This window comes from Grus americana, chromosome 7 (genome assembly GCF_028858705.1).
Source record: "Grus americana isolate bGruAme1 chromosome 7, bGruAme1.mat, whole genome shotgun sequence".
Classification (NCBI taxonomy): Eukaryota; Metazoa; Chordata; class Aves; order Gruiformes; family Gruidae; genus Grus; species Grus americana.
In genome coordinates this window covers 2,844,426-2,865,380 of record NC_072858.1, presented here as the reverse complement: position 1 = coordinate 2,865,380, position 20,955 = coordinate 2,844,426, and the positions used below count along the sequence as shown (strand labels likewise).

Here is a 20,955-nt window from a genome sequence, read left to right as displayed (position 1 = left end):
TTTGGTTTTTTTTCTTTTTAAAGCGTACCAGGTGTACGCTGAGTTCTGAATTTAGTCCTAGGTAGAGGGGAGAGGCTGGGAATAAGGTTCACTTCTGAGTAACGCGCGCGAGAGTGGCGAAAAGGTGGTGTGGAAGTTGTTACAGAAGTTTTTTTATACGTTCGAGTTTATCTAGAGATTTTGTCTGGTGGATTATCCCATTTTACATTGAAAGGAAGGGCTTTTTAATGGTTATTCTGATGACTGCTAAATTCCCGGATTTTTTTGTCTGTTCTTTGGCAGTACTACATAATATCCTGTGGTAATTGTAATATTCAGTATATTATGCTGCAACATCGGGGAGCTTTGTTGTGCAGTATTACGGTGGTTGTAATTTTAGCAATGGATGTAGAGCCACCATCTGGATGTGTTCTGCCACTTGCGAAACACAGAAAGTAATGTTTGTGCGTTATGTCAAAGAAAATATTTTTAAATCGGGCAAGACTGGCTAATGGCTGAGATGGCAGCCTCTTGTAATTAATATGTTAATTTTTGTCATCTAAAGTAAACGTTGCTTTTTCCTTTAGCTTCGTTCTGATGTGAGGGAAAAACGGAATAGTAACTTGATCTGAAAATTTATCTTTTGCTTTCATTTTCTTTTAGGTCCAGGATGGAACATTCCTGCTTACTCCTGCTGCTCTGTGTTAGTTTTCTGTTTGCGGCAGCTTTACCACTCAATGGAACTGAGCTGCCAAAGCCAACAACAACAACAAGTAAGGACGTCACTCAATTTACGGGTACGGGAGCGGGTGTGGAAAGGGACTTCTGGTCCCTGGATGATTTTCCCGGACTTTGACCCCACGAATGTGCCTCTCATCTTGCCGGTGACCTCTTTATGTGATCTCCATATGACTGGTGCTTTCTCTTCCCCGTGTGTGGGAAATGCAGAGGGCAGCTTTGGGCGAGGTGGAGAAGCTCAGGGTGTCTCCTCCTGCCTGGGCTGCAAGCTCTCCACGCCCCAGGAGCTGTCGCTGCAGATCTCCAATGGGATGGGACCTGGACAGAGATAATCTGAAATAAAGAAATTATCAATTAGACAGCAGGATGAACATATTTAAACATCATGAAGAACCAGAATCTTTATTCTGTGTTTTCTAATGATATGAGCTATCTAAGGCAAGACTTGAGGAGATAGATAATAGTGCAGGGGTCCTGCATAAGATTAGGTAAGCTGAAAAATAGAAAAACCTTTTCCAAAGACCTGAGAGCAATCTTTGACTCACCGGTGCACCTCAGCATCTTTTATACCTCCTCATTTCTGTTTTCGGAATTTCTTCCTCTTGCTTCAAGCCCTCCCGCAACTACGTCCTACCCCATTACAGTCCCGGAGAGGGGCCAGTTCAAGTCAAATAAGGGTTTGTTGGGGTTTTTTTATTTAAGGTACTGATTCTACCATTCTGTTCTGCGAGGGGATGATATGTTTCGGTCGGACGTTGTCCTTATCCTTCATAAACCTAGCTAGCTGTCTTCGAAACCCCTGTGCTGGTGAGTGGTGTTTGTCAGGCAGTGGTTCGCTGTTCAGGCGGTGGCAGTGCATGACATCATGCTCACGTCAGAGGGGGATTTCCGAAGGGATAGCTGCTCCGTGGACCGGGATGAAGGGAAATAAAGCTGCTGATGTTCCATATAAACAGTGTGGTGAAATCTTGCTAGGTTTTCACGTGACTTGTTGACACCCAGTCAATAGGAGGATGTTTTTCGGGGGAGGTGGGTTGGTTTGCTTTTAATCCGCCCGTGGACTTTGCACCCGTATGGAAGCAGAGCCAAGCAAGAACCAAATGCCAGGCGTGGCTGGTGGCCACGTTGTTTTGGCCCTCGGTTGTATTAATTTAGGTGTTTGGCATTTGCTTCTGTCAAAATCCGAGGCATCCGCTTCCGCAGGGGAAGCGGAGGGTTAGGGGAGCAAGGGGCTCTACCATTAGCAACGACAATCTTGGTGTTGTTTTTCTTAGGGCTTTCAAAATAAGTAAATAAATAGCTAATATAAACAAAAATCTAGCTGAGTATAAAATTGCTGATAAATGGCCCTGCTGAAATATTGTCAGTGCCCTGCTTCTTGTCTGGCACCTGGAGCAGTAGAAGAACAAGTTACTAATTGATCTGAACATGTAAGAATATGGGAATTGGGAAGGGGAAGTAACTTGTTATTTGTATCACTTCCCAAAATTTTTAATAAAATTAGTGAAAGAGGAGTTTCCCCATAGATACTGTTCATCTTCAAAGTTTAATTCAAAAGTGTGTTGAATTTAAATATGATAATATGGATAAGAGTAATCTTTTCATCTGTGTTTTAATTAAATCGTAATTTCATTGATACAAGTTAGAAGTGATTAATATGACTAAACTGTTTTTTCTAAATATCAAAGCCTTCATTACTTTGCAGTGAGAAGGGAAGAAGAGTTTTGTCTGATAGATGTGCATGCAAAAAATGTATTGCTGTATAGAAAGTTCCAAGATAATAGGATTATCTAATAATTTTGGTAGCCATTGACTTAATACAGTATTTTTTAATCCAACGATAAAAACTTTTTCATTGAAGTGACAAGAAAACTCCATTTAAAAGAATATGGAAAGAACTGAAGGATTCTAAAAAAAAATCCAGCCTTCCTTTTGCATGCTAATTTGATGAATGATCGAGAAAGATAAGATGCTTTTGATTCTGAAAGGAGTAGTTATAATTTATTGCATGCCATTATTTTAACTGACTTGTTTTTTACAACATTTGTTGAATTAAGATATTGTATTTATTCTTATTTTAAACATGGATACTTGGTCTGTATTGCTTAATTTTTCAGCACTGTTACCATTTTGCTTTCCGCAAAAGTACCATGAAATTGCTGCTATGAAATTTCCCTTTCATGAAAATAGAATATTCTGGGTTTTATTGCACTGCCATTTACTGGAGAAGTTGCACTGCCATCTAGTCATTCAACTATATTAAATAAATATAAACCAGTATTTATTTATTTAGATTTGCATAAATAAATGTATATTTCAAGTAGATAAAAGTTTGTGCTATCAAATACGTGACAGACTATTTATGTGTGTTACTGTCCATAGCGTTCAAATAATTCCTGGTTACTCAAGTATTAATCAGTTATCTGGTATTAATCATAAGCAGGATTCTTTTACTTCCTCTTGTATTTTTACTTGTTATGCAGCTGAAATATGAAAGCAGCCTAAGAGTTGCAGTACTAAAGCTTTTAAGTCTATTCCAAATGTTTACATTTCTTTAGTGTTTACTCCATGAATATTTCATGGATTTCATGCCCGTCTTTACAATTCCTTTCCACTACCAATATATTAACACGTAGGGGTAATGAATTTATCAGATGAGTGGGAGGTTGAAAGGCAGCAAACGGTGCAGCTTTTGATGCTCTATTTATGGCAGGTTTAAACTTCCAAGAAGTTAATGGGTGTCTTTGAAGATAACTGAAGCAATGTATAGAAAAAATGAAGTCTTACTATATGACAGCCAGACCCAGCGAGGGGGACTTTCACACTAGACTCATGGTGCTTCTTTCCTATAGAAAGTGAGGCATCATCAGAAAACCGAGTTGTTAAGAAAGAGGGTGGCTATTTTACATAGTATTTAAAAGCTTTGCTGGTAAATACTCAATTTCAAGAATTAGTTTGAAAAGCAGAACTGCAGAAATAGATGTTTTTGGATTGGGGTTGGGACTACATGACCTTTAAAGGTCCCTTCCAATGCAAAACTATTCTATGGTTCTGTGATTGCGGTGGCAGGCGGGGCCGTGGTTGGTCCGGCCGTGCAGCATTCAGCTCTGGGGTGGCAAACGCAGGCACAATTCTTGCATTCGCTGCTGTTTGCCTTCTTGCCCACCACAGGTTGTGGTCACTGGTGTGTCTTCTCTACTTGTCTTTTTCCCTTGCCCTTCCTTTTTTTTTTTTTTTTTTAAATTTGCTTTTGTTTTTCATATATGCCAAACGCATCTCCTGGTTATCAGCTGCGTATCTGCTTCCTGTCCGCAGTCGAGGCATGATGAAGCACAGTGATTCACTGCAGGGTTGGGGTTTTCTCTTCCAAAAATAGCTCGAGAGGGCTTAGTCTGGACCTTGCGATATCCTCGTTGGCACAGGTGGAGTTCTCCTGCCCAGTCATCGCAGCACAACTTCAGCCAGACCTCAAGGAGACAGGGTGGCTAGATGAGAACCGAGAAAGCAGGAGAGTTCTTTTATTGAGTTAACTTGTAGGTTTTCAGTGTATAGAAAGCACACACTGATGTGCAAGAGGCTTAATTATAATGAATCAATCACTGTTAAATCTGAATAGAGAGTTCAGCGAACAGAAGTTAAGCACCTCAGAAGTTTTTACAACAACAACAAAAAAATAATTTACATACTCTGCTACTCACCTAATCCAAACATTTCAAAAATGCCTATGTCAACAAAAAGTACTAAGGACTACCCAAAATAGGCCACGTGAGTGTATCTTCACCTTAGCGTCAATCCAGACAGTGGCATGACGACAGCCTGCGCCACACGTGCATCTGCACTGTGAGTAGCGTCCCGGTACCCCAGCAAGGTGTGACACGAACAGGTTTCTGTCCCGTGGCTGTGTGCTTTGGTGAGCTCTGCTGTTCCCTGTGGTTGCTCTCAGTGAATTATGAGTTACCTGTTCTGTGGGGCAGGTGAGGAGCATTGCAAGACTGCAGTAAAAATTGAAGATGCTTCGTTGCCCTTTGAAACGTGAACAGGTGAAGGAGTAATATGGAAGGTACTTGACACTCTCACATGTGATAGATTATCTGGTCTGAAATCTGCCCTAAAGTAGTATGGGAGGTCTTGCACGGCCACCAGGCAAGTTGGCTGCAGAAGTTGATGCAAGCTGGACGGAGCTCTTCAGCAGAGCGGTGCCTGGGAGCTCCTGCATGCCGCACGTGGGGGATGCGTTACTCTGGGAGAAGTTCTCTGTAACCACCAACGTTGTGGTCGCTGGGAAGCATTGGGTTTTGTACCTGCAGATGACAAAACACCTCTGTTAACATTTGACCAGAATTGTATTCATAATTGTACATTTTATAATGTGGCAGTATTTAAGATTGCCTGCGCTGTGTTTGCCGTGTGATGGATAAAGTCTGTGTCAAGGTTGTGACAGCCGCTCTTCATGTAAAGTAAATGTCCGAAGAGGTTGGGGTCCTTTGCAGGGCTGGATGGCCGAAACAACAGTTCTGACCCAGAACAGAGGCACGTGTCGCTGCCCAAAAAGCTTCTGTGGTCAGATTTGGCTGAGCACTGTTAAAGGACATTTGTGTATCTGCTGAAGGGACGGCAGAGATGAAGGATGCACCCTGAAAAAAACGCCATGTGAAATCTAACCCAAATAATGGGTGAGAGCAGTTTAGTTTTAGCTTTGGAGGGGTGGAGGGTTAAGTTCTCTGTTGTTTGAAAAGAAGTTCAGACCTGTGAATAAATAGATCCTGTTGTGGGATTTCTCCTGTGCTCAGATAGATAAACAGTATCTCATCTGTTCTTTGTCAAGCACAGGAATCATTTCAGGTATCTGACTTGCTAATCTAGGGCAAGCTGCACACCTTGCCTTGTTAGCTTCCTTTGTGGAGGGAGAACAAAGTGCTTTAATCACACTTTTATTCCTGGGCCGTTTTACCGTTCAGATCCTACACGCACAGAAAGGATCTGATCCAGGGATGAAGAAACCCAAAATTTGGAAGAGAGTGTGGAGGGAGGATCACGGCACAGTTACTGATGTGCGTACGCTGCTGTTAGTTCCCTTTTTTCCTTGCGGGTGGTTTTGGTTTTGACACATACGGAAAGGGGGAACATCATAACCCTGAAGGAAATGGTGATACATTTCCAAAAAGAGCCGTTCAGATGGCTGGGCTGGTGGCACAGAGGACGAAGCTGGCAAGAACCCGTGAGTCAGCCTCCGTGGGTGGCAGGGGAAGCACGAGGGTTTGCCACCATCCTCCCAGCAATAATCTGCTCTCTCGTCAAGACGAAAGTTGCTATTTCATTGTATTTCTGAAAAATACCCTCGGGATGATCTTTGTTGTGTGGCTGTGAACAGAAAACCCTGTGGTTTTGGACCACAGCTCTCTTTGTGTTGAAGCAGTGGAATATTTCCCCTGGCAGTGGCTGCAGTGGAGATCTGCTTTAGAGGATATTTGCCTCTTCTGCGTACGTTTACTCAAATATTTCAGTTGTCAATTTTTGGAGTAGCACTAATTAAAAAAATATTTCAGGTCTGTCAGTCTTCCCTTAAAATCCCACTTAATATGTAGACAGTTGTGTTGGTCAAAGATCTTTCAGCCTCTGAGTCTACGATGGCCTAAGCCCAGTTGTAACTTTCTCTTACAATATTTGGGCTATGTTTATAAAATTACCGATGCAGATATCAAAGAAAATAAGAAAATACAGGTAACAAATGAAATTGTTTCAAACCACACCGTGCCTTATACACAGGCTCTGCAGAGGTGAAGCCATTGGCGTGCCACTGCAAGGCTTCGAAAACAGATGTGCCCAGGTACAAGGACGAAGGGACTGTTTGTGGGGTTTCCTTGGGAGATGGTAGGAGGAGAGGTGAGATCATGATGCAGAGAATCGCATCGGTCGTTGCAGGCTGCTCGGTCCTTAGCAAAAGAAATGTAAGCAGTAGTCTGGCAGGAGGTTGAATTTCTCCTCTTCTGGGTTGGATTGGAAGCTTTCTGTGCTTGTCCGGGAATCCATTTTCCAGAAACACCCCAAAAACATGGTGCGAGGTACATCAGCTCTTCTGAAAGGAAGAGACGGGGAATTTTGTATTGTGTAACAAACTGAGGGAAATGTTAATTCCCTTGTGACTCAAACTTGTTGTTTCCCCCCCCGCCTTGTCTCATGGGTCTTGACACTGAGCTGATGATGAGAACTAACAGAAAACCCCTAAATCCTGGAAGATGCCAACATATTCACTCTGAAATTTCTGAACTTTAAAAGTGGGCTAAAGTGGCTCCTTTTTGCCTGTGAGGGGCAAATATATATATATATGTGTGTATATTTTATTATTATTATTTATTTGTCATATCTTGGTTCTGTATGAGTGCGGTATTGCTAAATCCCACACAGATATTGTTAAGCTGTTTCTGGCTGATGCACATTCATCCAGACGCTCCTTCCAGTAGTGACTTTCTGAAACCTTGTCAAGTGATGGTTTCTGATTTCAATTTTGTCTTGCCTGTCACTTTTATCTTTATGTACCACCGAAACGTCAAGTTTCCTGCATTTTATTGCCTTCTCTTTCTTTCTACTATTGTGTTGACTTGAGATACCTTCTTCCCTTGTATGCCCCTCGTGCCCCTGTGCCTCTCAAGGAAATTTTTCCGTGCCCTAATACCCTGTTTGAGCACCCAGAGAGTTTCCAGCTGCTCACAAGATACAAACCGACACTCAGATGGTTTTGCGGCAATCAGTTCCAGACAGTCAGTTTATCCGTATGAGCTTTTTTCTATAATATTGCGGGTGTTATGTGCTCCTATATATTTACTGTAATCTTGTGCTTTCACGGTTTTATGTCGAGGCTTGTGCCAAGATTTCTTCAAAAAGGCTTTGGTAAAAGCAAGGAAAAAGAAAGAGTTTAAGGAGTGTGAATGCAGGAGGTGTTAGGAGAATTACTACTATATTTTGCTTGCTGCTGGCTGAGAGTTTTTCCTGCTTAAATAAAGCGTGTTGTGTTTTTAATGATTTTAATGTGTTATATATTGAATTGTTCAGTAGAATTAAACAGTTACAGATGCATAATGAAACTGAAATGTAAAGAGTCACATCCATAAAAACACTGTTAACAGGGATGAGACTCGCAATTTATACTAGATATATTTTTTTAATCTTCATTCTGAGTATTTGTTAAAAGTCACATCATTCTTACTTGTTCTTATATTTATATATGACATAATGTATATTTTATATATAATATAAGCCATAGAAGATGCTGCAGTTTGCCCTGTCCCCCCTGTCATGCTCAGCCTGTGCTTTACAGCCATGTACAGCCAGCCGCAGCGTTCTGGACTGGCTTAAAACACACGTCGTGACTCTGGAGTCAATAAAATCCGCACAAAGGGTGGCATTCCTGGGCGATTTCTGTCTGGCTGAGAAGCAGCTGATGCGTATAAGGGTACGGCAGCAAACCTTTGGAATGGGCTTCAAATTTAGCTTAATAGCTTGTACCCATTAAGCTTAGTCTAACTGCAAGGCAATTCTTCGCTTAACCAGTCATTCCAAAAAATGTCCTTGATATTCTCGGCAGCAGGTAGTTTGGCTGTGCTTTTAAAGGGGGGGGGGGGGGGGGGGGGGAAATTAAAAATATTGAACTTTTATTTTCAGCTTTACATATAGTAAATAATTTGTGATGCTTTTAGTAAGTACAAGCAGATTATTGCATATAACCACAGATTTTTGATACATCAAGCACAGTTTCTGTTCCAGATTAGGCAATCTGTGTCGATAATGTTTCACATTCGCTGTGTTCCATCCACAGACTCTACAGAGGAGAACAATTTACACAAGGACCTACTGACTTCAATGCTGATTCTGCTCCTGGTCTTCATCATTTTCATTCTGTTGGCCGGCTATTTTTTCAGGTAGGTCTGTGTGGAGCCCCGCATGCAGAACTAGCTCAGTCTTGTTTCGATATGATCTAACAAGGAAATGAAACGTGTACTTATGGTGAGGCAGGAGCCTCCATCGCAGCGTAGAGGAGGGTGCCGTGGCGGTGGTGGCTCTCGCTGTGAAGATGAACAGAAAGAGTTTCTCCAGAATTACGTGGTTGGTAACGACTGGTTTGGGAAAATGCTTGTTGCCTTTCAGTGTAGTTACTGGGATTAACGGGGTGGGTGTATTTCAGGTTCAGAAGACATCGGAAAGCTGTTGTGAACTCCGGGGACAAAAAGATGCCAAATGGGATCTTAGAAGAACAAGGTATGGAGAGATTTGCTTTCCTTTTCAGTGTGAATTTTGCTTGTGTACGCACGCACTTGGTTGCTAATTAAGATTTCAGTTATAGGATTGTTATTAAAGAGAAAATACTTTGAAAAAAAAAAAGTAGAGGTCCATATTTAAGTATGTATATATATAATCTTTCAGTTGTTGGTTTTAAATAATTTTCACTTTAAGTTGGGGTACAGCAAATGTTTCTTAGTAAATATTTCTCATACTCTTCCTATATGTTTTATTAGGATGCCAGCTGAAAGCAGGTTTCTGGCACTGCGATCTTTGTATTTAGAGAAAGAATTGCAATATTTCTTCTTAAAAGGGGAGGAAAAAAACCTCCTTAACTCTTTGTGAAATTATGGGCTGGTACCTGAACTTAAAGAGAAACAAGCAAGGGGATGGGACAGGGCAGTGTTGTAAGCCAGCGGCACTAAAATAGAACGCTCTCAGGAGCTGAAAATGTATTCCACTAGCTTTTTCAACGTGCTGGGTTCACATCTGCTAGCAAGGAGCCCTTTGGGTGGGTTGCTCTGTGCGGCTCGGTTCAAACCTAGCAAACATGGAGGAGCCGTTCGTTTCTTACTTGTAAATTATTTTAGTCATAACAAAGAGAGAAACTGAACGATAAAAAGAATTACATCTTTGCGCCAGTTCCACGTCGCTGCGTATGAACTGAAAAGCGGGTTAACAGGCATGGTGGCAGTCAGGGAGAAAGTCAAACCTCTAAATACACCCAGCAGCTTCCTGTGGGGGGTTGTGAGCAGGAACCCCGGCGAGTGAGCGCGGTTTGGAGATCCCCGGGTAGTGCCCTTGGGCGATGAATGGTTAGCGCAGCCGCCAGCGAGCCGTCGTTTGCGAGTGGAAATTGCCCCATGTGGGGAAGTGGTCTGCCTTTCTGTTTGCCTTCGGTTGTAAATACAACTTGTCTTCACCAACCGGCGGGCTTAATCCCTCCGCTTCTTCCAACCGCCCTGACAGGAAGCCTGTGGGGATGCTCGCGGCGATTTCCAGGTGCCCCGCTGTGCTCCCGAGGGGCCGCGAAGGCCGCAGGGGAAGGTGTCCCGGGGCTTGGCTTCCCCACGCCAGCTGAGGCCTAGGTGGCGAGAGGCGCCCGCAGCAGCCCCCGTGCCGCCCTGGGCTGATGCCGGGGTGGGCAACTGAGAGCAGCAGCAGCAATGGCTCGTCTTGGTGCAGAGTTCCTGCTGTCTGCCAAGTTAAAATATATAATAAATTGCTATTTTTATTTCCCCTTCACAAGTGAAATAATCTTGTGGCAGCTCTGGGCTGGTACGCTCTTCAACAGCATAAGGCATCTTCTCCTTTTCTAAGTAAAACTTGGTCACATTTTAATCTGGTGGAAATACAGAAACCATTAATTTTACCAGTAGTGGTTCTACTCAAATTTATTATGTTCTCAAAGCAGCTGCTTGGCCTGTGGTTTTGGGTTTTTTTACTTCATTTAAATCAGCTTTTTCACCGATTGAAGTCTCATGTGAGAAGTATGTTTTGGCATCTTCCAGCGTAAAAATTAATTTGTAGTTGGAAATAGCTTGTTATCCGTTGCTCTGGACATGCCTTTAACGTGTTCTTTCCTTGTACTGACAGAACAGCAACGGGTGATGCTGCTCAGTCGATCTCCCTCGGGCCCAAAGAAGTATTTCCCTATTCCAGTAGAAAATCTTGAAGAGGAAATACGGATGCGATCGGCGGACGAAGGGAAACTCTTCCGGGAGGAGTTCAATGTAAGTCCTCACATGTGGAGCGGACGGCTTTGTGGCAAAAAGTGAGAGGCAAATCGAAAGATCTGCAGATATTAACAATCCTGTTCAAAGCGTTTGGTGCCTCATGCTGGTACCTCAGAGCCTCAGCACATGTGTGAGTGTGCTGGTACCGTTTGTACATGCTCCGTCATTCGTGGTAACCCTTTATCTGGGCAAAATCTGGAATGTGAACTGCTTTACGATACGGTGATGCCAAATTGGTGATATATAAACTGTTTGACACTTGCTAACATTTAAAGAATGTGTTTGCCTGAAAGCTGGAGGAGAGGAAAATTGAATATGAATCTCTTCAGCATTGGTTTTCTTGGTGCTGGTGGAGGGGTTTTTTGTGAGTCTGAGTGTTTCACCTCTATAGGAAGCACTTAGAGGAGGAGACAGTGTGGTCTTTAATAGTGTCCTAGTGAGGTCTGGCTTTTTTTTTGGTAATTTGCCCTTGTGCTCTTTGTTATCATCCCATAACTTCCCCATTGGCAGCGCCCTGTGCCCTAGCAGATCCGTTTCTATGAAGCATCTCAACTTTAAGGGTTTTTCTTTAAAGCATTACCTTGGTCAGAAAGGAGATTCTTTTTTTCTTTTTTTTTTTTTCTGCCCATAAGCCAAGCTTCAGTCACCTGTGGTCGTATAGATGAGTCTTAACCAGAGCCTGTGCCGAGCTGCTGCAGAGCCGGTTTCTATGGATGCAATGAGTCTGCTCTCGCACGCCTGCATTCGGGGGCCTTTTCCATACTTTTTGTTATTTCTTTTCACTTCCCTTACAGCAGAAGCAAGTTGCACAGAGCAGTAGCTTAAATGTCAAATACGGAGTTGTCAAAGCTGATGCAGGCATTGATTAGACAGTCTGTTAAGTTACCTTCTTAATTGGTAGCATATTTATATCTGCAGTTTGTTTGATGATATATTTAAAACATATAATTTCTTTGCCTTATCAGAGAGGGAGCATTGTGGAGATATTTATCGAAGTCGACAAAATGAACGTGAAAACTAATTTGACAAGATGTGCGCTTGCGAATTTTGACTCTCCTGATTAATTCGTTCTGCAGTTAGGAGCGAAACAAGCCATCTATTTTTATTTTTAAAACCTGCTTTGCTTGGATCATTTTCTGCACCATGCTGTGAGCATGTGAGTTGCTGTCTGCACACAAGCGCTGAGTCTGAAAACTGGGGTCCGGTCCCCATAAGTGAGCAGTGACGGGGGGTGATGGTACCTAACTTCTGCTCGGTGCTGTATGTGGGGGGTTTTTTTTGACCCACTCTGTCTCCTCTGGCTGCTTGTGTGGATATATGAGCTGTTTGCTTAAGCCTGACAGGGGAAGAAAGGGTGTAAGACAGCTGAAAATCGGAGTGATTGATATTGTAGCATAAACCAGGAAAGGTGACAAACAGAAGCAGCGCTGGAAGGAAAGGGGTCGAGATAGTGGGACCCGTGGGCACAGACATCTGAGTGACATCCTCACCCTCGGAGCATCCCCCAGCACTCAGCTCCGTCCTCCTGCCAGCTGAGGTTACACCTGGACCTGCCCCTCGAGGCTGTAGCTGCCAAACGCCGCAGGTTTTGGATGGGTCCAAAGCTATTCCCCCTGCACGAGCCGTGGGGCAGGGGGGGCTGTGGGACCCTGGCTGCAGCCGGGGTGGGGGATGCTCGGCTGATGGGGATCTCTGCCCGCTCCGGTGTTTGCTTCACATAGCCTGATACAGCATGTCAGGGCTCTGGCATCTCCGGGAATGCGGATACAGGGTCTCCGTTGCAAATTTGAAATGAATTTAGGCTTGAAATGGAGTTTCGGCAGTCCTGGCAGCCGGTGGTGGCCAGCCATGTGCACCAGCCAAAAAAGGTGGGTCCCAAGCGATTTTTTTGCCAAAAGGGAAACAAAGCAAGTGCTTATAGATGAAGACGTGCAGTGGCTAGAAAGGATTTTTGAGGACAGTTCTCAGATTTATGTGCCTAATGGTGTTCTTCAATACTTTTGATTTATCCTTAAAGCCTAAGTTACCTCTAAGAAGTACCTTGCACTTGTTGCATTCGTACACTAACCAAAATAGCAGAGGCTCCTTCCACCCTCAGTTGCTTCATTTTTTATTATTTGATTCCTTTGTGAACATAGGGGACTAGGAAGAGTGTGTTCTTTCTTCACAGGAAAAAAAGAAGAAAACATTTAAAAAAAAAAAAAATTCCTTTCGGTATGGTCCTTTCAAATAAGCCTTACCTCTTTTTATCATCCATAATGCATGAGGAGCTGGATGTTTGAAGTTTGTGATGGCTAGCTTATTGCCTTGATTTTCAGATTAATGTCTGCAAAGCTTCCTGTAAGAATTTGCTTTTGAAATTTTAATTTTGACTTGATTAAGACGTTCCCGTGGCTCATTCAGTGAAAAAAAAGGAGAAAATGCGCTGATGTGGAGTAGGTTGAGCCCGTCGGGAGCTTCAGAGAGATTTTAGGATTCCTGTGAAGGGGGAGCAGATAGGACTGTGGTGGCAGCAGACGACCCAGGGCCACCAGGACTCGTCAGTTCCTCGTGATTTGTGGGGTGATGGAGAGGACGTGATGAAGTACATCCTTGATGAATCACATCCTCCCCTCTGAAGATGGGTGGGAGCAGCGAAATGGGCTGTGTCCTTGCACCGGGGTTCAAAACCCGCTTCAGGAGGTGCAGCGTGACATTAGGAGGTTTCTGGGGAGATGTCAGGGCCTTGCAGGAGTAAGGAGCGGGGAACGGAGGGACGATTTTGCCAGAGGTCATGACTCTTCGTGTGTTTTTTCGCATGGAGGTGCGGAACTTGTATGACTGTTTATTGGGAATTTGTTGCCTGACTTTTGAAGTTTGAAGAAATCGTGTTTGAAGTGCTAATTACTTCTTTTTATGCAAAACATAAATTAAGTTTCTGTGTTTTCTAAATTGTAAATGTATTTTAATTAACAAAAACACGGCCTTCATTCATAAAAGGAATTAAGCAGTTTGCTAAAAGCATCTTTCTTTTTCAAGTCGTTTTAACCTTCTCTCCTTTCTTTTACTTACATTCACAAGTTTAACCGATTAAAAAAAACAAAACAAACCCAAAAAACAACAACCAAACCACAACTGCACGTTGCTGTTTCCTCTGTGGTGGTGGCAAAGTCCTTCCCGCACCCCCCTTTTATCCTATGTCACCCTGACAACCCAGATTGCTGTTCCTACGGGGAAACTCCCAGCCCTGCTCCCCGCCAGGCCAGCAAGGATAGTTGCTTTATGCTGACAGTCGCTTACCAATTTTTTCCCTCCCCCTGTGTGATTCAGACCGGGCAGGGGTAGGTGGGAGGTAAAAGAAAGGTGGGAGAAAGTGGTTGTGTTGTCCCAAACGGCTGGGATTTTACCCCGGTGGAATCCAACACGCTGTTTTTAGGAGTTCGGTACAAGAAACTTGATGAAACTGGAATCTTTATGCCATTCGCAGCGAGGGGGTGGCTAGAAGCGCAGGGCAGGAGCCTCGTGCCGTGGCTTTTGGTGAGCCGTGCCTTGTCTGACCCTGCCTTTGCCCCGGGCTCCTCGCCGCAGCCCGAGCTCCGCCGCTTGGCGCCGGTGGTGGCATCTCAGCAGCTTCTGCGTGGAGGTGGAGGGGCTCTGCCTTGGTCACCTCCTTGTTTTCATCTTCACCCTCTTCCTCTCCATTTCTTCCTTTCATTTGATTGCTCTGCAAGACTGATTTGTTGGGTTTGTTTTTTTTTTTTTCATTTGGAGGGTTTTTTTTAAGCTCGACTAAATTTATCTGCAGTCCTAGATCTTGCTGATTACTTGCAGAATTTGACTTGTGCTCGTACAGCGACTTTCAGCATAAAAGGATTGGGATTTATTTTTTTTCTTCTTCCCTTTCTGCCAGCATTGGGCCCTCACCTGTGGATCTCGGGCAAGATATTTGATATTTCATGTTCTTAACAGTGAGCTATTAACAATCAAACTCTATTTGTGTTATTGAACCAACTGTTATTGCTAAAAGTAGCTGTCGGAGCCGAGCTCGATGGAGCGGCGCATCCATGCGGCTGGGTCACGGCGCTGTGAATCACCGTGGCAGATGGCAGCTTAAAGCAGCAGCTCGGGGTTTAACAATTTTCTAAATAACTGCGAATTCTGGTGGAAAAATTACTTATTTTTCCAAAACTGCTGAACTCGCTTTCTGTAGTGAAATCTGCCAGGACGTGGTTTCCTGTTATAAAGTAATGAAAGTTACTGTGGAAAAAAAAAAAGAAATATGTTTAATTTTGTTGGATGCAAGGCAATATGTATAAATGCAGATTTTCCCTACGCCACGCGCGGTCAACAGTTAGCTGTTTTCTAACACATTGACTTTTGTATCCTTTTTTTCTTTCAGTCATTAACACCTGGATATGTGCAGGGAACATTTGAAATGGCAAATAAGGAAGAAAACAGGGAGAAAAACAGATATCCCAACATCCTGCCATGTAAGACTTTCCTTTTTCTTTTAAATCGGACAATTAACTCTGGCACTGAGCATGCTGGTAGTAGTGTTCATCTGCTGAAAATAGTCAAGTTATACAATTTCGCTGGCCACAACTGTTCTTCATGCGTTATTCGTGCAGAACCTGTTTTGCTGTGGCATGTCTCTAGAGTTGACCATCATCTTTTAGGTTTTTCTGTCGCGGTTATCAGGTGCTGTGCTGTAAAGCCTTAGCTCTGACGGGGTTCACCAAGTTACACTCTGTCAAGCGGATATTTTAGTGTCTCAGGTTAATTTTGGGCAATCAAATATGGCAAAGTTTGGGCTTCCAGTATTGTAGAGCTGCAGTCCCAGTGACCTCCAGGTGTGGGAGCAGAGCAAGATGTTTGTGGAGAAAGTTTCTTGATGAGAACTAGGGACGATACGGGAGAGAGCTGGGTTGGGAAGTGTGTGCTTAGCCTGGCCCCCTGCTTGCAAGGAAGTAACGTGTTTCAGGTTATTTCACATGCAAACCTGCTTGTGATGTGTTTTCTTCCAGATGATCATTCCAGAGTGATTTTGACCCAAATCGATGGAGTCCCACCTTCAGACTATATCAATGCATCATATATAGATGTAAGTTGACAGTTTTCCACTGTTGGCCAAACTGCAAACTTTGAATTAAATAAGTGTTTTTCTGCTAGCATACGTTGGCATTTAATTTTTTAACTGCTGTGATATTTATTTCCATAGGGTTATAAAGAAAAGAATAAATTTATAGCAGCACAAGGTAATTTATTTTCATTTCTCTATTCTGTACATCTTAATGGCTGAACATATTTAATTTTAGGCATGTTTTAGAGGTTATTTTCAGCTGCAGATGATGGCCAAATGTGAGGTGGGATTCAGAGGTTACAGTTTAAATGATATTAAAACCCACTGCCTCTAGACCTGCATACTGCTCGGAGCGAAGACACTCGTCTTCCTCCCTCCACCTCTGCTTTGCTTCTCTTATTTTTTTTTTTTTTTTATTCTTTTTTTCTCATCTACTTACTGGGGGGTTGAAAAATGATGTCTCCTGATAATACAGTAATACAGTCTGTCTACGCGATCCTGATGATACAGAAATCAGCGTTTTCCCATTAATTCCTATGCTATATTTAGCCACAAGTTGTGTGAACTTTGTCACCGCAATTTCAGACACAAAGCAATAGCTGCCCCGGCCCTTCAGAAACTACTCCTGTGCTGCACACGATGAGCAGCTCTCAAGGCAGTGGTTCATTGTGGTCCCAGGTAACTTGGACCTTGGCGTGGGGGAGAGCTGTAAAGCAGAAACCCTAAACCATGCTCCTGCCGTAGCCTGCTTCAAAGAGCATTGATAATGTTTCAAGAGAGGAGATATCTGATTGTGTAAAAGCAAATAGGATTTTTTTTTTTTTTCTTAAGAAATACATGGTATATTCAAAACCTGAGCAGTGCGTAGTGAACACAGATCTGGGGGGGCACCCAGCGCGCAGGCGGGGGTGTTTGTGCTGGTCTCCATCACTCCTCTTGAGCAAAGCTGTATTCTGTCTGCAGGACCGAAGCAAGAAACAGTTAATGATTTCTGGAGGATGATATGGGAGCAGAAGTCAGCCATTATCGTCATGTTAACCAACCTGAAAGAAAGGAAAGAGGTAAAGAGCTTTCAGTTTGCTCTGGGATGTCTCTACGAGAGCGTGCTCCAAAAGCAGTTGTGGCCGCTCAGTGTCGGGCCAGTCACATTTCTGACCACTTCCTTCTCCGGTCCCTGTTAGCACATCTGAGCTTCTGCTCGTAAATGTAGTTTTCATTTCCAAAATACAAATTTATATGTGTAGATCTCAAGGAAAAAATTCTGATAGCTAATTTTGTCCTGCATAGCCCATAGCCAAAGGCAAATCCTCGTGCGTGTGTGTCTATCGCGGTGTAAGGCTGCACTTGTGGGTGGGCTCAGGTAGAAATGAAGATTAAAAACTCTCTTCATTTTTCTGAGTATTAGGTTTCAAAATTCTTTCTGGCACACGCACAAAACAATTAAAACCCAAAGCTGCTGCTTTGTGAGAGTGATGCTGTTCCTCCCTGGCCCCCCATCCCTCCTCGCACGCATCTCGCTCCTCCCGCTGTGCGAGCCTTTGCACGTGTACTGGCTGAACACCGAGACGCACACGACAAGCGTGAGACACTTAACTTCATTCCTGCTTCGCAGACTTGAGGAGCTAAGTTAAAACATTAAGGAAGTGTACCATCAGAAACGTAAAAGATACTTTTAAATTATTTTCTTTTCTCCTGGGGGACAGTTTGCCACACCAAGCACGCTACATCCTTATTTGAATTATATATAAGTCCTTGAGAATATATACCAGGGAAAATCCCCTTGGGGTTTTTTTGGGTGCGGGAGGGAGGAGAGGGAGAAGGCAGGAGCCACGCGCTGCCGAGAGCCAGGCTTTTCTCGCCGCCCGAGGACACCTCCCCTGCCCTTGGGACATGCGGGGATCAGCAGCAACAGCTGGCTTTGGGAAGGAGACGAGGATGGATGCGCTTGTGAGACGTGATGTGCCGTCTCGCTGTGTGAAAGTTGGCCTTCATAGCTATTTTGTGCATTTTTTTACAGTGCAGAAAAGATAATGTCGATGCATTCCTTGTCTGCCTCTTCACGGGGGGTACTTCCACTTTATTTTGCGGCAAGCATAGCATTGTTTGCTGAAGCTCCAACAGCAAAGGCAGTCCATAAGACAAACCCATTCCCAATATGAGAAGCCAGAACTGTTAAATCTGGATGTTGCTGATGACTCTGAATGAGGACTGCCTCACATTTCTCACCGATTACACCTAAAGCTTAAAAATAAAGAGCCGCAACATCCCAGTGCCCGCAGTTAGGCACGCCCTAACAAAAATCCTGAACAAAACACCCAAGCTGTTTAGGTCTGACTAGGGTAAAAACAGCCTCAAAGCTATTCTCACCTCCTCTGCATATATTTAAGCATCAATAGCACTAGCAAAGTGTTAAAGCTGTGTTGTGCCAGATGAGAAACTCTGCGTACTCATATGCATACTGACGTCCGCTATTTTCAAATAACTTTGTTGTTTTATGAGTGACCAACAAGGAAAGCAGACTCAGCGTTCTAAAACTCACTGTATGTTTGTACAGGAAAAATGTTATCAGTATTGGCCCGACCAAGGGTGCTGGACTTACGGAAGTATCCGCGTGTCGGTGGAAGATTGTATCGTTCTGGTGGACTACACTATCCGCAAGTTCTGCGTCCAGTCGGTAAGGAGCGGTAACGCTCTTGCTGAGTCTTCATTTTAATTTTTAAAGGAAATTATTACAATCTTGAGTATTTGCTTAAAAGACATTTGGGAAATCAGTTAAAGATATTTGCAAATTGAGAAAGGTGTTGCACCTCTCCTAGGCAGGACAGCAAGCTCTGCCCGTCAGCAGCGTCCGCCGCAGTTTAATGGACTGCAAGAGGTTCTGCTCCGTTTCTTCTTGTCTGTAGCCAAGGGCCGCAGAAAGTCATTCCCTGTGGCTGTCAGGGAGGGAGCACGGGAGCAGCGTCTTGACTTTTTCTGGGACAAATTGCATAGATGAATAAATGAGTGGCTTTGGATATGCTTGGGTATTTAGAGCAGCTCCTAGTTGGCCAATGTCAGACAGCATTACGGCTTGATTTCTGTTGTATCCGTGGTCTCCGGCACCAGCTAAAGCTTTAGATCACAAGAGGGGGTGGGCATGACTTTGCTCTTGTCTGCAGTGTGTAGCCTTGTATGGGAGGAAATTGCTGGAGATCCTCACCTCTTAAAGGGAGGGCTGCTGTGTTCGTAATGCAACGACCGTCTAATTCAAATTGAAGACCGAAAATATGCACTGGTGAGAGGTGATAAACCACGTATAGCTGTGTAGAACTACATGGAGAGCTCAGAACCCCTCAAAATATGGATGGATTCATTTGGTGGAGACCAGGTAACATTACAAAACCAGCTGGCTTTCTCCAGTTTGAAAGAAATGGCCTTGACCCTGGCTACCAGACTCAAAGCTTGTGAGACAGATACGTTTTCTAACCTTAAGGACAGGTCCTGGTTAGTGAATGCAGGTGAAACGATGCTGAGCTCTGCTGTGGTTGCTTCTGAAGTACCTACTCTTTCATTCCCGAGGAGTAGGTCAGATGATGAAACTGGCAGTGGTTGGCCATTAGAGGTGCAGCCCTTCTTTCATTTTTCCTACGTGATATGGGAAAAGCTGGCATTTGGCATCTCCTAGCAATGCAGATCCTGAATGTTTGGGCTGAATTTTGTGAGTTTCGTCTGAGACAGCTAAAAGAAGTCTCGTGAGGATATTGTAAGTGGAAAAGGACTTGATCCATTATTAACATAAATTGTGAGTCTTACTCTTTGCAATCCTATCCTGGGATTATTCTAGTTTTCACTGCAAAGAGGCTTTTTAATAATATATGGTAATTTTACTCTGTGGTTGTATTTTACATACACTGTAAACTTCTAATCCTTGAGTTAGGCTCTAAGCATTGCAGAAATTAAAGTAATAAATAACCACAGCAGTTTGTTTGTAAATTTGTGCATGAAAAATGAAATGTCAAACTCGGGGTCTGTGTGTTGCCTGCAGCTTCATGACGGTTGTAAAGCTCCGAGGCTCGTCACGCAGCTTCACTTTACCAGCTGGCCTGATTTTGGGGTGCCTTTCACACCTATCGGGATGCTGAAATTCCTGAAAAAAGTCAAAACACTGAATCCTGCCCACGCTGGACCAATTGTGGTTCACTGTAGGTATGTATGTGCTCTTCGAGCCATTCTCTGAGCTTGGCCTAGAGGTACATGTAGAATATCAAGACTAAATTTTAATCTTCTGTTCATAGGCTATGAAGTTCGTGAGTGTATGTCTGTATATATTTACTTACATGTTTATAGATGTAAAGGGCAATAATATGCTGAGCTTTTTGAGAGCCCAGGGGAAGAACAATTTCAGAAGAACTGTCTTTGCTGTCACTTTAATACTCAAACAGAAGTTGTTGTTTTGGGGTTTTTTTTTTAATCTGTGAGCGATACCCAGTGTTTGGTATAAATATGTTCTTTGTCACAAAAACAGACTTGTAATACAAATCTGCGACCTTTGCCACTAAATGCTCCTCTGAGAATTCATCCCCCACTTCTCCCACAAGCAAATTGCAGTTTGCTTTGTAAATTGTCTATTAAATCCCTAGAAAGTTTTGAATAAAGACTTGCATTTGAGAGACTTAAATGCTGCAATTTTAAAAATGTACTACATACCGATACAGAACATGTGCCACTCATTTGGTCACACACACACACAAACTTCCTGCTAGTAAAGGCTTGTGCTAAACTGTTTGAAATCTTACGCTGATGAAACCACAAACAAACTCCAAGGCAGTTTTAAAAGAATAATTGCAATCTCTATAGCAACTGTAAGCTCAGAACTGAGCAAGAAGTGTCTTTTCAGGAGCAATTATCGTAGCGAGGTTAGAATAAAAAGAAAAGAATAGCTGCTTTGTCTTGCTGGGGTTTGTTTCTAAGGAAATGGTTGTAGACTCATGTATTTGTTTCTTTTTCTCTTGCTTGTGTCGGACAACTAGAAATACTCTCCAAGAGTCCTTGAAGTGTGCACTATTGAAAAAGAGCGTGTCTGTCCAGACCAAGCCAGCCTTTTTATTCTTTTTTTTTTTTTCATCATTTCCATCCAGCCCTTGCCTTGCCAGGATTCATCTTCTCTCCCAGGTGTCACACATAAGAGGC

The 20,955-nt window shown here is 43.3% G+C and overlaps 1 protein-coding gene across 4 annotated transcripts in view; it reads left to right on the top strand.

Annotated features, from left to right (window-relative positions):
* Window positions 1–20,955, top strand: part of PTPRE (protein tyrosine phosphatase receptor type E) — a 75,860-nt gene that overhangs the window by 35,580 nt on the left and 19,325 nt on the right. For 3 of the 4 annotated variants that reach the window (XM_054832334.1, XM_054832333.1, XM_054832332.1), the window contains exons 2-11: window positions 643–752; window positions 8,531–8,633; window positions 8,897–8,970; window positions 10,588–10,724; window positions 15,106–15,196; window positions 15,731–15,807; window positions 15,925–15,961; window positions 16,750–16,847; window positions 18,341–18,460; window positions 19,811–19,971. In XM_054832334.1, the coding sequence (XP_054688309.1) occupies window positions 650–752; window positions 8,531–8,633; window positions 8,897–8,970; window positions 10,588–10,724; window positions 15,106–15,196; window positions 15,731–15,807; window positions 15,925–15,961; window positions 16,750–16,847; window positions 18,341–18,460; window positions 19,811–19,971 (1,001 nt within the window). In that variant the 5' untranslated portion in view covers window positions 643–649. Of the gene's footprint in view, window positions 1–642; window positions 753–8,530; window positions 8,634–8,717; window positions 8,818–8,896; window positions 8,971–10,587; window positions 10,725–15,105; window positions 15,197–15,730; window positions 15,808–15,924; window positions 15,962–16,749; window positions 16,848–18,340; window positions 18,461–19,810; window positions 19,972–20,955 lie in introns of those variants that run through there. The other variant, XM_054832335.1, reaches the window with a different exon arrangement.